Source organism: Podarcis tiliguerta, assembly GCF_965153285.1.
Source record: "Podarcis tiliguerta genome assembly, chromosome: 16".
Lineage (NCBI taxonomy): Eukaryota > Metazoa > Chordata > Lepidosauria > Squamata > Lacertidae > Podarcis > Podarcis tiliguerta.
The window spans coordinates 34,671,242-34,687,443 of record NC_139549.1 but is presented as its reverse complement, the minus strand read 5'-3'; the positions used below and the strand labels follow the sequence as shown (position 1 = coordinate 34,687,443).

Here is a 16,202-nt window from a genome sequence, read left to right as displayed (position 1 = left end):
TGCTGGGTGACCTGGGGCTAGTCACACTTCTCTGAAGTCTCTCAGCCTCACTCACCTCACAGAGTGTTTGTTGTGGGGGAGGAAGGGAAAGGAGAATGTTAGCCGCTTTGAGACTCCTTCGGGTAGTGATAAAGCAGGATATCCAGTGGCGTAGTGTGGGGGGTGCAGGGGGGCCCAGCCGCACCGGGCACAACATCTGGGGGGGGGGCGCGCTCGCACTCGCAGCTCTCTGCCCCTACCTGGCTCACTCACTCTCTCTCACTGCAGTGCTGGCTGTGCGAATCCGATCCGAGCTGCCGGGTCGCCGCCCACTGTGGAGGGGAGGGTGCCAGGCGTGCGGTGCGGTGCGGAGAGAGAGTGAGGGACTATCTGGGGGAGGGACAGTGCAGCGGGGGGGGGGCGCAAATTACTTGCCTTGCCCCGGGTGCTGACAACCCACGCTACACCACTGAGGATATCAAATCCAAATTCTTCTTCTCTTCTAACCTACCTCATAGGGTTGTTGTGGGGATTAAATGAGGAGGCAGGAGAGCCACATACAACATGTCACCTTAAGCACCTTCATTAAAAATGAACAAAAAGTGGCTTAATTGCTTAGCAGCCATATGCACTGCTGGAAAGTGCTGAATGTCGTTGGCGGGCTTTAACATACACCACCACAACTGGACAATTTAATTTTCCAATTACAGTGACGCACACCAGACGTATTTGCTGCGTTATATATGTGCCTCAGCTTTTCCACTGACTGCTCTGTGATCATGCCTTCTCTCGCTGTTAAATTCTGGATGGTTATAATCAGCTAATCCGCTGAGCAATGATAGCTTCCGCCCCTTCCCCAACCCCCAGCCCATCAGCAGTTGTGCTCAGCCAGCCAGCCAGCCACTGTGAAGGGAAACAGGGAAATGTGCCTCCTTCCTGAAATACAATGGCAAGGCAAATCAGGTCCTAAGCAAGAAGCATAGGACAGAGAGATACCATATTTTTCGCTCTATAAGATGCACCAGACCACAAGACGCACCTAGTTTTTGGAGGAGGAAAACAAGAAGAAAAATATTCTGAATCTCAGAAGCCAGAACAGCAAGAGGGATCGCTGCGCAGTGAAAGCAGCAATCCCTCTTGCTGTTCTGGCTTCTGGGATAGCTGTGCAGCCTGCATTCGCTCCATAAGATGCATACACATTTCCCCTTACTTTTTAGGAGGGGAAAAGTGAGTCTTATAGAGCAAAAAATACGGTAGTTCAATCAGTAGAGCAGAAGACTCTTAATCTCAGGGTTGTGTGCCTGAACCCCATTTTCGCCAAAAAGAATCCTGCATTGCAGGCAGTGGCGTAGCGTGGGTTGTCAGCACCCGGGGCAAGGCAAGTAATTTGCACCCCCTAACCCGTGGATTTGCGCCCCCTAACCCTAACCCCCAGATGTTGCGCCCGGTGCGGCCAGCCCCCCTGCACCCCCCACGCTACGCCACTGATTGCAGGGGTTTGGATTAAACCCTGTGGTCCCTTCCAACTCTACAGTTCTATTACTCTGTAACCTCGGAAGCTGTCTTGGGCTGAGTCAGACCATTGGTCCAGTTAGTCCAGCATTGCCTACACTGGACTAGCAGCAACTCCCTGCAGTTTCAGGCAGATAATTTTGTCAGTTTGCATTTCTTAGTACAGAAAGTATTGATCTGATGTGTAGAGATCTTTTCTGTTCTACTCAGTTCAAGAGTGTTCTGGAAGGTTTCTTTCTATGTGAAAGAAGCAGGCAGAAGGTTTCTGATGTTTGGATTATTCCTTCCCGGAAGCTGAGTGCAGATGGTTTAAACTGCTTCTGTTATCCTTCCTGTCAAGGTCATGCTGACTATAATAGTCAGGCCAGAAGAAGCCTAGGCTTCCCTCACTTTCTCTTTGTTCTGGTGTGGTGTTCTGTTCTGTATACAGGGCTACCTTGGTTTTAAAACATAATCCGTTCCGGAAGACCGTTCAGTTTCTCAAGCGTTTGAAAACCAAGGCGCAAAGGGCCGCCTGCAATTTCAGTTGAGAAAAATTGGGGGGTGGGGTGGGGAATGCAATGGAAGACATTTGACCTCCGGGGCGCGTTTGAAAATGGAAGCAATTACTTCTGGGTTTTGGGCGTTCGAAAACCGAAATGTTCAGCTTCTGAGATGCTCGGAAACCGAGGTACCACTGTACAGTGGTACCTCTGGTTATGAACGTAATTTGTTCCAGAAGTCCGTTCTTAACCTGAAACCATTCTTAACCTGAGGTACCACTTTAGCTAATGAGGCCTCCCACTGCTGCCATGCCACCGCCACGCAATTTCTATTCTCATCCTGGGGCAAAGTTCTTAACCCAAGGTACTATTTCTGGGTTAGCGGAGTCTGTAACCCAAAGTGTTTGTAACCTGAGGTGTTTGTAACCTGAGGTACCACTGTATAGTGTTACGGTTTAGTCTTATAAGTTATTGTTAAGTTTAGAGAAGTTTGCTGCAACTGGATTTCTTATGAATTGTGCCAATTCTGAATGCATTGGATTTGTGACCGTTATGCTCATTTGCCTTGCTCTGGTGGATGAAGTACAATTGCCTCTGGTCTATTTTTGGGGAACTCTGCAATGTGTTTATGTTTTCGTCCACACATTCGGCAAATTTTCCTTTGCAATTGTAGGCTAGTTTCTACACACAGCCCTCTATATCCTCCTTGAACCAGCTGGATGGCCCCTGGCCATATCTTTGTGTTACATTAATTTGGTGCGTGGTGTGGTTTGGGTGTGCAGGTGGCATTTGAAGCAGCCACAGATGGGGAGCCACTGCAGAGAAGGCCCGTTCTTGTGTTGCCAGCCTCCGCACCTCTTGAGGAGGAAGTACACGAAGGAGGATCTCAGAAGATGATCTCAAGATCTGGACAGGTTCGTATGGAAAGAGGTGGATGCCAGCTTTGTGTCACCTTGTAAATATTTCCCTTTGATCCCTGGGAACATAGAGGTGGTGGTTTGCAGCTTACTTGATAGCCTCTAGCATGAGTGGCCTACCCAGGCAGGATGCTGTGAAGGAAAGGGAATAGATACAGCCTTTCTCAACCTGTGGGTCCCCAGATGTTGTTGGACTACAACTCCCATCACCCCTAGCTAGCAAGGCCAGAGCTGAGGGATGATGGGAGTTGTAGTCCAACAACATCTGGGGACCCACAGGTCGAGAACCACTGGAATAGAAAATCCCTTATGCCCTTTCATTACAATCTGTAGCGCAAATCTGAAAAATAAGGGTTCCCCTTTCCTGGATCCAAAATTATAGTTTCTTTTAATTGAAAATTCTGAAGGTCTTGTCTGCTCCATTTTACCGGGATTTCTTTGCATCACAGCAGAAGTCCAACAGCCCCCCTGAGAAGGGCCTTCTTGGCACTTTCCCCTACAGCATAATCGTTCCTGACAAGCACAGCCTAATGTAACTTCATATAAAAATGTATGTTATTCACATTCAACATGATTCGACTCCCATCCCGCACCTCTCGTATGCTAACTAATGTTAGCTGGTTAAATAACACGGTTATAATGAAAGATTGATAGCAGAAGAGAATGGAGAAATTAAAAGGTACAGGCAAGCGGAAAAACCTGCTGAGAATCCTAGCGCAATTTCACAATAAGAGAGGATATGAAAGATGAATGTTTAATCATTTCTGGGTAAGGCCGCTTTCCTGGGAAGATTGAGAATCGGCTTTCCGGTAACTCCAGAAAATCCACAAGGCGTTGTGGAGAAAGGTTGCTGCTCAGCATTTGCTTTCAATGCAGAAGGTCTCTGGCTCAATCCCTGGCACCTTCGGTTAAGACTGGGAGAGACCCTTGCCAGAAACCTTGGAGAGATGGTGTTTGTCAGTAAGTACAGACATTAATAATGGACGTGGGTGGCGCTGTGGGTTAAGCCACAGAGCCTAGGACTTGCCGATCAGAAGGTTGGTGGTTTGAATCCCTGCGACAGGGTGAGCTCCCGTTGCTCGGTCCCTGCTCCTGCCAACCTAACAGTTCAAAAGCACGAAGTGCAAGTAGATAAATAGGTACCACACCATTTACCTTCCTGTTGGAGGGGTACCTATTTATCTACTTGCACTTTGGCATGCTTTCGAACTGCTAGGTTGGCAGGAGCAGGGACCGAGCAACAGGAGCTCACCCCATTGTAGGGATTCGAACTGCCAACCTTCTGATCGGCAAGTCCTAGGCTCTGTGGTTTAACCCACAGTGTCACCCGCGTCCCCACCCAGCCAGATGGGCGGGGTATAAATAACTTCTTCTTCTTCTTCTTCTTCTTCTTCTTCGTCGTCGTCGTGCCAGGTTATGAGCTGTATAGATGGCACTTTCATAATCTTAATGGCACAGTGAGAGACAGTTTGATGGCACTGATGGGGGTTAAGTGGTATATTGTAGCTTGGGCATTGGTGTGGGGGGGCATGTTTGCTCACATCTATCTCCTTCACCAGCTGCATCAAGTCTCTGTGACTGCTGAGCCCAGACTCAGCCAATCTCAAAGGCACCGATGTGCCTGTTGAGCTCTTGGAGCTGCTGTCCTGCTTCCAGCATATATAAACACGATGTAATGAGGCCTGCCGACGCTTTCCTTGTGCGCCGATACCCAAAGCTCGTTAGAATCGCTGGCTGGCAGGTCGTGCCTTGTAACTCCAAACAGTGCCAGACCAAAGGCTTATCCGAGAAGGAAGGGTTGCATTGCGGGCTGGCAAGTGGCTCTTTGGGATCAGGGGGAGCTTGTATTTCTCTGCCAGAGTGAAGGGCTGTGACACTGGGGAGCGAGACGGCAGAGAGGAGCACTTTGAATGAGTGCAAGCAGTTGCACATTTAACCTGTGGCAAGCATCTCCTGCCCTGGAAGTATTTTGAATTATTAAAATAAATCTGCCTTGGCACAGCTGAAACAAATGCGGCTTGCTTTCGTCTGCTGCAAGAAAGTGAATTGCCAATCAAGAGCAACAATTCATTCTTCCCCCACCCCTCCGACTTGCTGTCTTCCTCACAACCCAGCCATGTTGCACTGAGATGGAGCCACATTCTTTTACGGTACAGTGATACCTTGGTTCTCAAACTTAATCCGTTCTGGAAGTCCGTTCCAAAACCAAAGCGTTCCAAAACCAAAGCATGCTTTCCCATAGAAAGTAATGCAAAATGGATCAATCCATTCCAGACTTTTAAAAACAACCCCTAAAACAGCAAATGAACATGAATTTTACCCTCTAACGAGACCATTGATCCATAAAATGAAAGCAATAAACAATGTATTGCAGTCACACAATCAATCAATCAGTAGCTGAACTGGGTTCCACACAGTCACAAAAACAAAACAAAAAGAGCCACAAAAACAAAAATGCAACATATATAGCAAAAACAGACTGACCTCAGCATAACACTCAAAACGGAAGCGTGACACTCAAATCAGAAGCATAACACTCAAAACGGAGCACGTTCGGCTTCTGAAAGAAGTTCGCAAACCAGAACACACTATTCTGGGTTTGCAGTGTTTGGGTTCCAAGTTGTTTGAGTAGCAAGGTACCACTGTACAGTCCTTGATCCTACAGGTAGGGAACCTTCAGACCTCTCTGCCAGACCCTTGGATCTTCCCCCCCAGGCCACACCCCTTACTGCCCCTGTTTTGCACCCTCCTTGAGTGCTTTTGCCTGAATAGAACGTGTCCTTGGACTCTGATGGTGTCTCTTGCTTGTCTGGGTAGAGGATACAATGGGTGAGAGTATTTGTAAGGTAAAGGGACCCCTGACCATTAGGTCCAGTTGTGGCCGACTCTGGGGTTGTGGTGCTCATCTTGCTTTATTGCCCAAGGAAGCCTGTGTACAGCTTCCCAGTCATGTGGCCAGCATGACTAAGCTGCTTCTGGCAAACCAGAAACACACGGAAACACCGTTTACCTTCCCGCTGGAGTGGTACCTATTTATCTACTTGCACTTTGATGTGCTTTTGAACTGCTAGGTTGGCAGGAGCAGGGACCGAGCAACTGGAGCTCACCCTGTCCTCCCACTCTTGCATGTCCCTCATGGGTAAGTGGCCTCTGAAAGGGCTGAAAATGGTTTCTCAGCCCAGGTACTCAGAAGTAAATCCACCTGCATTCAATGGGGCTCACTCCCAGGTCATAGAATCATAGAGTTGGAAGAGACCACAAGGGCCATCGAGTCCAACCCCCTGCCAAGCAGGAAACACCATCAGAGCACTCCTGACATATGGTTGTCAAGCCTCTGCTTAAAGACCTCCAAAGAAGGAGACTCCACCACACTCCTTGGCAGCAAATTCCACTGTCGAACAGCTCTTACTGTCAGGAAGTTCTTCCTAATGTTTAGGTGGAATCTTCTTTCTTGTAGTTTGGATCCATTGCTCCGTGTCCGCTTCTCTGGAGCAGCAGAAAACAACCTTTCTCCCTCCTCTATGTGACATCCTTTTATATATTTGAACATGGCTATCATATCACCCCTTAACCTCCTCTTCTCCAGGCTAAACATGCCCAGCTCCCTTAGCCGTTCCTCATAAGGCATCGTTTCCAGGCCTTTGACCATTTTGGTTGCCCTCCTCTGGACACGTTCCAGTTTGTCAGTGTCCTTCTTGAACTGTGGTGCCCAGAACTGGACACAGTACTCCAGGTGAGGTCTGACCAGAGCAGAATACAGTGGCACTATTACTTCCCTTGATCTAGACGCTATACTCCTATTGATGCAGCCCAGAATTGCATTGGCTTTTTTAGCTGCCGCGTCACACTGTTGGCTCATGTCAAGTTTGTGGTCAACCAAGACTCCTAGATCCTTTTCACATGTACTGCTCTCAAGCCAGGTGTCACCCATCTTGTATTTGTGCCTCTCATTTTTTTTGCCCAAGTGCAATACTTTACATTTCTCCCTGTTAAAATTCAGTGGGTAGGAGATGCATTCTAAAATGGCACCCTTAGTCAGCTACCTGGACGTAGGCCCCCTTGAACTCAATGGGGCTTATGTTTGTGTGTGTGCATAGTGAGGATTTAAAACTGTTAAGGCTATTTTACTCCCTGAGATAAAAATGCTAAGCCTTGTTAGCCCATACGTACTTGCTGCATCCATTAAAACAAGACCACCGATATTAAGGGGAAGATTAGATTAACAGCAGGATTAACCATTAAGCAAAATAAGCACATGCTTAGGGCATCAAGGGAAGAGGGGCAGCACAGAAATTTTCCATTGCCAAATTTACCATCGATCATATGGTGCAGCTGTAGCAGGTTCCACAAAAAAGGCTCCCAGGATATGTATGTCACAAGTTCAGGGGGGGGGGGGGATGTAAAAACAATATTCAGTTATGCTGAACTTAATAAAATAATGGTAGAGGTCAATATTTTACGGTTTACTATTGTTTGTATTTTGAATTATAGATATATATGGGAGCACCAAAATCTTTTAAGCGCTTAGGGCCTCTAAATGTCTTAATCCGGCCTTGGATTACAGTGGTACCTCGGGTTACAGATGCTTCAGGTTACAGATTCTGCTAACGCAGAAATAGTACCTCAGGTAAAGAACTTTGCTTCAGGATGAGAACAGAAATCACATGGTGGTGGCGCAGCGGCAGTGGGAGGTCCCATTAGTTAAAGTGGTACCTCAGGTTAAGAACAGTTTCAGGTTAAGAATTAAGTTCTTAACCCGAGGTACCACTGTACTGCAATGCATTATATGTGGGGCTGCCTCTGAAGACAGTTTGGAAGCTTCAACCGGTGCAGAATTCTGTGGCCAGGGCAAGATGGTTTTTTGGCCTAACTGAAGGAACTGCCAATTAGTTTCTGGGCCCAATTCAAAGTGCTAGCATTGCCCTATAAAGCCTTAAAAGTCTCCAGACTGCAAAACCTCAAGGACTGTCTCACCTGAACCCTGCGATAGCCGTCTAAAGCCCTTCTTCATGTGCCTCCTCCATGAGAAGCATGGAGAGCGTCAACACAAGAACAGGCCTTTTCTTTAGTGGCCCCGTTTGTGGAATGCTCTCGCCAGAGAGGCTTGCCTGGCACCTTCATCTTTAGGCACCAAGCGAAAACATTTGGCTAATTAAACTGGAGTGGGGGGTAAATTGTTCTTTTTTAACAAAGAAAACCACAACTGTTTTTATTGAAGGATTTTCACAGACAACAAGGGTACGTCTATCTTTGCAGGGGTGTATTCTGTTCATTATTCTGTTATGTATTTTTGTAAACTGCCCCGTGATCCTTGGATGAAGGGCGGTAAAGAAATTTAAAGAATAAATGAATGACTGGAGCTGCTTTGAGTCCAAAGTTATTACAGTGGTACCTCGGGATGCGAACGGGATACATTCCGGAGCCCCTTTCGCATCCTGAACGGAACGCAAGACGCAACGGCACGTCTGCCGTATCGCGTTTTGACGCTTCCGTGCATGCCCGTGACATCATTTTGAGCGTCTGCGCATGCGCGAGTGGCGAAACCCAGAAGTAACGCGCTCTATTACTTCCGGGTTGCTGCGGAGCACAACTCGAATGCGCTCAACCCGAAGCACATTTAACTCGAAATATGACTGTATATCATTACTTAGGAATGTTCTGTAATGTTACTAATCTTATATATACCATGCTTAACATTTTTGTGTGCGTTGTTTGTTTCACTTAGCTCGTTTCCCAATCTATCAAATGTGTATTCTTTATTTTAGGGGTCTATGAGCCAAACTGAACCACTTGAAATACAAAACTAATGAGATCCCTGCTGGATTAGACCAAATGTGATCCAGCATCTTGATTTTCACAGTGGCCAATCAGATGCCCACAAGTAGGGCATGCAGGTAATAGCTCCCCCCCCCCATGTGTTGCCATCTGACAAATGTTAGGTAAAGGTAAAGGGACTGACCGTTTAGGTCCAGTCGTGACCAACTCTGGGGTTGCGGTGCTCATCTCGCTTTATTGGCCAAGGGAGCCGGCGTACAGCTTCCAGGTCATGTGACCAGCATGACTAAGCTGCTTCTGGCGAACCAGAGCAGCACATGGAAATGCCGTTTACCTTCCCACTGGAGCGGTACCTATTTATCTACTTGCACTTTGATGTGCTTTCGAACTGCTAGGTTGGCAGTTAACAAATGTTAGTTAGTGGCTTATTGTGTGTGTCAACTCAATGGAGCTTACTCTTACGTAAGTGGTGTTATGATGGCAGCCTTCCTGCTTCTGAGCATAGAGGATCCACACAACCAATAACAAATAAAATACTAAATTGACTGAACCTTTAATCTACCAGGGTCACTCCTGGACATGCAAACATAGGCATAGACTCCACCCCTTGGCCAATCAAAAATTCCTCTCTGGGTATTTTTAAAACCCATATTGGCAACCATTGCAAAGTTAAACGGCACTTAGAATACCTAAGCATAGAATTGCATATCTCCCTTCGCTGAAAACCTCATTCTCACCTAGGAATATGAACCCAGCCCTATGCAGTTGGCCCTGTAGTAAGTTTAATGAGGGTGGCATCTTATCCTCACAACAGGTAGTGAGGTAGGTTAGGCTGAGAGATGATGAGTGCTGGCCCAAGGTTACCCAGGGAGCTTCAAGGCTGGTCTCTTAAGTCCTAGTCTAACACTCTAACCATTTTACCTCACTGGCTCTATATATGTTTGTAATCTCACCCAAGGAAGAAAGATGATCTTGGCACTTAAATAAGGGGACAATAGGCTTCTATATCACAGAGTTTGAGAAGGTGCAATACAACCCTTAACAGGAGGCTCAACAAATCATTCTGGGAGTGGAAAGTGTGAAGAATACAGGAACCTGAACCAAATCCACACACACACAAGCAAAAATGGACATGAAATACGCTGAGGACGGGCAAATTCTTCTCACAGCGTGGCTTCCTTTTAAGCAAATATAGGTGCGATGGCGCTGTGAGAATCGCACCTTTGGGTTAAATGCTAACCCCCAGGCGCTTGGAGATGGTTGATAAGAAAAATGGAGGACAGCGGAGGAAGGGAGGGGGACTCATGGCACGGCCAGGGACTGGCCCAAGGACTGATCCTGGCACCTCGACAGCCTAAACCAGCCGCGTTGGGAAGCAGTCCAAGGTGCCCGAAGCCTCGCTCGCGGAAACTGCAGCAGCGGCCCCAATGCTCTCCCAGAAGAGACGCGCGCGCCGCCGGATCCCGCGCGCCCCTTTCTTCGGAGGTCGACCGTACCCCTTAATTCCACGGAGCTCTCCAAAAAAGTGCGCGTCGGATCGCAGCCCCACGAGCCGCTGGAGGCGGAGAGCCAACCTCCGTGAGAACGGGGGTGGGTGCCTTACCCCCAAGGAAACGTGGATTCGGGTCGTAGCCAATGGCTGCTTCTGGAAGAGGAGGAAAAGGAGGCGCTGGTGGCGGTGGCGGCAGCAGCAGCACACCACCGCCTCGGTTTCTCGCTGCCCACCGAGGGAGCGTTTTCCCGAGACTGAGCCGGCCCCTCCTCTTTCCCCTTAGCGCCGCCCTCCTTCGCCTCTCGCCGCCTCCTCAGCCGAAAGACTTCCCCGGCTGGAGCTGTGCCGCCTTCAGAGACGAGCGAGAGCGGAGCGGCGGCGGTTCCTCGACGTGGTTTGCTCGCCGGTGTTCGCGCTGCTTGGAGAGGCTGGCGCGTAGCGCAATCCGAAACTGGATTTTATTATATTACCCTTTTTAGAAAAGAAGAGGGAAGGGGCGGGCGGGGTGAAAGAGACCCACTGCCAACAGGTTTTTTCTGTTTTCTTGCGGTCCGAGAAGCGAGGGCTCCGTTGCTTTGGCTTGCATCTCCCGCTCGCTTCCCCGAAGGCGCGCGGCTGCGCTGCGAAGGGAGCCCGGCGCGCGTAAAAAAGTTGGAGCGTTTGGCTGCCTTTTTCTTTTACACCTTCGGATCTGTCCTTTATTTTCATTTTCAAATCCTTCCCCTCTCGCCCTCGCCTCCCTGCACTCTCCTGCCAGGAAAGCGAGCCGGAGAGCAAGGACGTACGATGTCCTCCCCACTGCTTGCCTCTTGACGCCCGAGGTGGCGGGCTGGCGGCGGCGTGGCCAACAGCAGCTCCCGCAGCAGCAGCGGCGGCGCTACCCGGAGGCCGCGGAGCTCGGATGTCGCCGCCCGATTCTCTCCCGCTTCGGCTCGGCGGTGCTGGACGCCCTCTGGCCCCTTCCTCCGAGGAGCCTCGGCAGCTGCAGGAGGCGGAGGTTTCGGCGGACTAAGCGCAGGAGGGATGCTGTGGAGCGGGCCCCCCCGGCAGAGTGCTTTCCCGCAGGAGATGTTTCTGATGCTCGCCTTCTGCCTGGCTTCGCGGCGGACCCTGGCAGCGCCCACTCCGACCGCTGAGGACATCACGCTGGGAGTTGTGAGTTGGCACCTGCCGGGCTCTTCGTGGGGTTTTCTGCCCGGGGAGGGAGAGGAAGGGGGGGGCATCCGAAGAAACAGCGCGAGAGAGTCGTACGCCAAGCAGCTGAAAAGGGCTGTCAATGGCTGCAAGGATGAAGTTGGCGGCTGTTTTTTTTGGGGGGGGGGTATTCTCTTTATTTAATCTCCCGCCCCGTTCTGATCATCACGGGAAGCCAAAGATCCCCCCGCCTCACCCGCGAACCCCATTCCCAGCGCCGCTTGTGTTGGGCGTGTGCGGAGCTTGCTGCGCGCTCTGGGGTATCTGCGGGCGCACGATCAAACAAGGGCTCCTCCTATTTCCTGGGGGGCGTGCGCGGGTTTTTGTGGGGTGTGTGTATGTTTGATGTGCCGCGGGATGGAGCTGGTCACCAGCGGTAAAAAGAGGGGCAGAGGTGGCGTGAGCAGGGGGACAGGTTGTTGCTTGCCAGCGCGGCGCGGGTTACTCGAGAGGAGACGACGCAGCTCTCCAAGGAGCGTCCTCCTTTTGTGTGTGCGTGTGTATGCGCGCGTGTTTGTTTTGGATTGCAGCCATCCTCTGGTCTGATTCCTCGGAAGTAAGTCTCAGTGTTCCTTCAACGGGGACTTTACTCCCGGGAAAGGGCGCAGGGATCTGCCGCTTTCGCAGCGCAGTATCTTGTCTGAAGTAAGTCCCGCTGCTTTTAGAGGGAGGATGGGGGCTCACCGCTAATAAATGTGGGTGTACGGTTGCGGTCTGAGTCAGCCGCTTGGTGGTGGTGGCGGCGGCGGCTAGAAAGTAGGAAAACACTGCAGTTGGTAGTGGTGCCCACCAGTTTCCCCAGGCTTTTAATTCCCTTGCCTTGTGGGGTGCGGGTGGGGCGTGTTTAGGAAAGCATTGGTCTTGCTGCCACTTCTTGTCCTTTGCTGATTTAGTAACCTGTTGGTCTGCTGTGAAAAGGCAAAGAGGAAACATCTCTGTCTGTGGTTAAAAAATTAATGCCACTATTATCGTTATTTGTCTGTGTGTGGTTCTTTCCTCCTTCACTGCATGGTAGGCGTTAGGCAAAGATGATTCTGGTTCTTGGTTTCTCAGTCAAAGACGTCAAGAAGGCTCCCCCTCAACCAACTGATGCCCAGGAATCAACCCATCCTTATTTGGGCATTTGCTGGAATCTCTTCCCTAACCCGGGTCTGTATATGTGCAGAAGCTACTGAGCCTATTGGTGATGGGTGGTTATCTCCCTTGCTAGCCTAGCTCACTGGCCAACAGCTGCTGGGTCGCAGCCTGATCCAACATACAATAGGTCTCCAAATGCGTGTCTGGGTTCAAAGTGGGCCCTAGGTCTGAGAAAGTTGGAGTTACCTGGCCTAGATAGTTGCCACCTTACTGCTAACGGCATCCTCCAGAGATGCAAAGCAGGGCTGCCCTGTACCTTAGAAAATGACCAATTTTTGTGTTTGTAGGAGTTGCTGTATTGCATTCATGGCCATTTTAGGGAACAGAACTGCAGTTTGCCACAGGCTCTGCCCGCCCCCCATGGATGATGACCGTGCTCTGTAATAAACTCAGTCGCCTAGCTGTAAGAACATTGTTGTCTATGAGAGCCTTGTTTATCCAGGTAGCTATTGAATTTCAGGGCAGTTGAGGCGGAAAATCCCAAAGTGAGAGGCAATCATATTGAAGTATGAGATAGTGAGCATGAAACTTCCTGAAGCCAGTTTGACTGATGTTTCAGAACTGAGCAAAAACTTTCATTCCGTCTTTGTGGAAACATCTGGCCAACTCAGGAACTGGATAATAATGGTCTTGGTTTGGCCAACTCTGATCTGGTGGAGAGAAGACTTGAGTTGAATGTTGAGTTCTATATATCCTAGAGGGAGAAATGCAAGCCATGCAAGTCAAACACGGAGTTAAATTGAAACCTTCATGAGAGTGTGCAGGAGCTAAGCCTGGTGTACAAAGATTGAATTTGCACTCATTGCTCTGACCACTTTTGCTTCTGGCCTTGCCCAACACTGACCTGGTGCTCTCAGAAGTTCACCTAGAAGGGAAAGTGTCCCTCAGGTGGAAAATGGTCCCCCATCACTGCTATAGATCTATGAAATAAATAAACTCAGGAAGTGAGTCATAAACCAAGATGCTTCTGGTTTGATAATTGCCTCTCATGGATGCCCCTGGTGACTTTAACCAGGATAAATTTGTGGGACTGGGAGAAACTCTCACTTAAGTGGTGTTAACAAATTCTGAGACAATGGGTGTAAAACCTCTTGATCACTCAGGTAGTATAGCTGTGCTCCATATCTGATTTTAATAATAGTAGTAGTAGTAGTAATACAAAAGCCAGCAGCTAGAGTGTTTCAGGTCCTGGTTACCAGGCAACTCTGGTAACCGAACGGGTAGAAGTGTTTCTTATTTCTGCCCATATGCTCCTAGGAAGGCAACCCAGAAATCGTAGTAATTAAGATATGAAAAGTTATGGGACATGATGTGGATTTGCTAGGGATCACCTGTAACTGAGACCCCATCTCCAATATACATTTAAGCAGTATAGTACTACTTTGAGCAGTGATTGCTCCCTGCCCTCTTGCTGCCAAAGCATCCTGGGAACTGTCCTTTGGGAAGAGTCCTAAGAGTTGTTAGGAGACCCCTATCATCCTCACTGAGCTACAATTTCCACGGAAGAGGGATTAGCTAATAAACCCAATCTCCCAAGTCCTAATCTGATACTCTACACGCAACATCACATTGACTCGCTGGCTCTAAGTGCGCATGCTTTGAATCTCTGCTGGAATTCCTCCGGATTATTCTATTTTCCCCCATGTCTTTCCCTCCTAGATGTGTGGGTGCCAAGAGACTTCACCTGATGTGAGATTTGATGTACTTTCCGACAACCTTCTTATGTAACTAGCACGTTACCTAGTTAACTTTTAGCTGGTGGTTTGCATTGCTGGGCAAGCTGTGCTTGACCTTAAATGTGATTTAGCAACTAAACGTGTAGAGGGTTTTACAGATCTTAAGTGCCTCAATCTTAAGCGCCTCCAGGTAGGGCTGGGGAAAACCCCTGCCTGAAACTTTGTGAAGCCTCTGCCAGTCAGTGCAGACAATACTGAGCTCAAGGGGCCAATGATCTGACTCATTATAAGGCAACTCCCTCCAATGTATGGTTTTTTCTTCTGCCCGCCCCCCCGAAAGCAAATGCAAACTTCAGGAGAGGTATTTTCCTCAGGATTGCAACAGGGAAAGAAAGGGTTAAACTCCCTCTCCATGCCTCCTCTCATCTTAATTATCAGCTGCCCCCCAGGAGATGCAATTTGCATGTAAAAACAACCCATCTCTGCGCCATAGTTGCAAAGATGCATTTAGTGTCAAGTCTGGTTTGCCCCGCCATTTATTGCTCTGTTCCTCCAGTGCGAAGCTTTTTTTATGTATCGCTTGATTGTGTCTTCAATATTGTTTTACTTTGCTGGTGGTTGTCCTGGGATTTAATTTTATTTTGCAAACTGAAAGACGGCAGGCACATGATTTTTTTGATTTTTTTTTGAAACGAAATAGATTGAATTTCATCTTCTATCAGAAACAGGGTTTAAATGGTGTGTTGTGGAGAGGAATGACTTGGGCTTGCTTTCAGATTTAAAGGGCCCCTCCCATGGGCGTGCATGGGGTGTGTGCTGGGTGTGCCAGGCACTCCCCTTTTTTAAATCAAGGGAAGCAGGCAGAATGAACAAGACTGGTTTTAATTTGGAATGGATCTGCAGCTTTTGCCTGGCGGTGGGGTGACTGGTTCCAGTGAGGTGAGAGCCAGTGAGAGCCAGTGTGGTGTAGTGGTTAAGAGCGATAGTCTCGTAATCTGGGGAACCGGGTTCGAGTCTCTGCTCCTCCACATGCAGCTGCTGGGTGACCTTGGGCCAGTCACACTTCTCTGAAGTCTCTCAGCCTCACTCACCTCACAGAGTGTTTGTTGTGGGGGAGGAAGGGAAAGGAGAATGTTAGCCGCTTTGAGACTCCTGAAGGGGAGTGAAAGGTGGGATATCAAATCCAAACTCCTCCTCTTCTTCTTCTTCTTCTTCTTCTTCTTCTTCTTCTTCTTCTTCTTCCAGCAGCAACAGCAGTATGGAAGGAAGGGGGACTCCCTGCTCTGCAGGCAGAAGCTGCAGATCCATCCCAGCCTTTTTCTTCTGCCTGCGCCTGTCTCTGTCTCATAGCTATGTCTTCATCCAAGCTTTGCTCTCATTTTTGTGTGCTGAGAGATCTTGTGGAGGCTGCTGTTTTGGCATGCAAGCAACAAGGAGCCATGGCCCTCCAGATCTGCCCTCTGGTTAGCTTGGCACTGGTCTTTTTATCTGCAGGAAAAATATCCTGTTTGGGCTTCTTGACCACTTGCATGGTCAAGAATTCCTAATGGAATGTGCTGAGCACACCAGTGGCTCTTCCAAATTGCAGAGTGGTCATCATGATTTGCTTGCAGGGAACCTATGCGGAGGTTAAACGATGCCCAGTCTTTATTGAGCTTCCGTTCTGATTTGTTGGCAGGGAGGTTATATAACAGTGCTCGTTCATCCTGGTTTGCTTGTGCGGGGTTTATTGGTCTTACTGTTAATCGTTCATCCCATGCTTTTCAGCATGTTCCCCCCATTACTTTCCTATCCACAAAAACAGTGGTGAATTTGTTGTTCTGGGTTGACAGAGCGCTTTAATCCACTTCAATCGTGCAAATCTAAATTCCCAGTGTTTACCCGATTCCCTCCTGCAATATACTGGATGTCTGGAAGCAACAAAAAAAAAAAATTGTCCAGTAGCACCTTAGAGACCAACTAAGTTCGTTCCTTGTATGAGCTTTCATGTACATGCACACTTCTACCAAGAACAAACTTAGTTGGTCTCTAAGGTGCT

General features: G+C 48.8%; 1 protein-coding gene across 1 annotated transcript in view; it reads left to right on the top strand.

Moving 5' to 3' along the window:
- Positions 1-10,277: 10,277 nt before the first annotated feature.
- Positions 10,278-16,202, top strand: part of MMP17 (matrix metallopeptidase 17) — a 157,023-nt gene continuing 151,098 nt past the window's right edge. Inside the window, exon 1 of the mRNA XM_083418305.1 lies at positions 10,278-11,312. Within this exon, the coding sequence (XP_083274431.1) occupies positions 11,181-11,312 (132 nt within the window). The 5' untranslated portion in view covers positions 10,278-11,180. The remainder of the gene's footprint in view (positions 11,313-16,202) is intronic.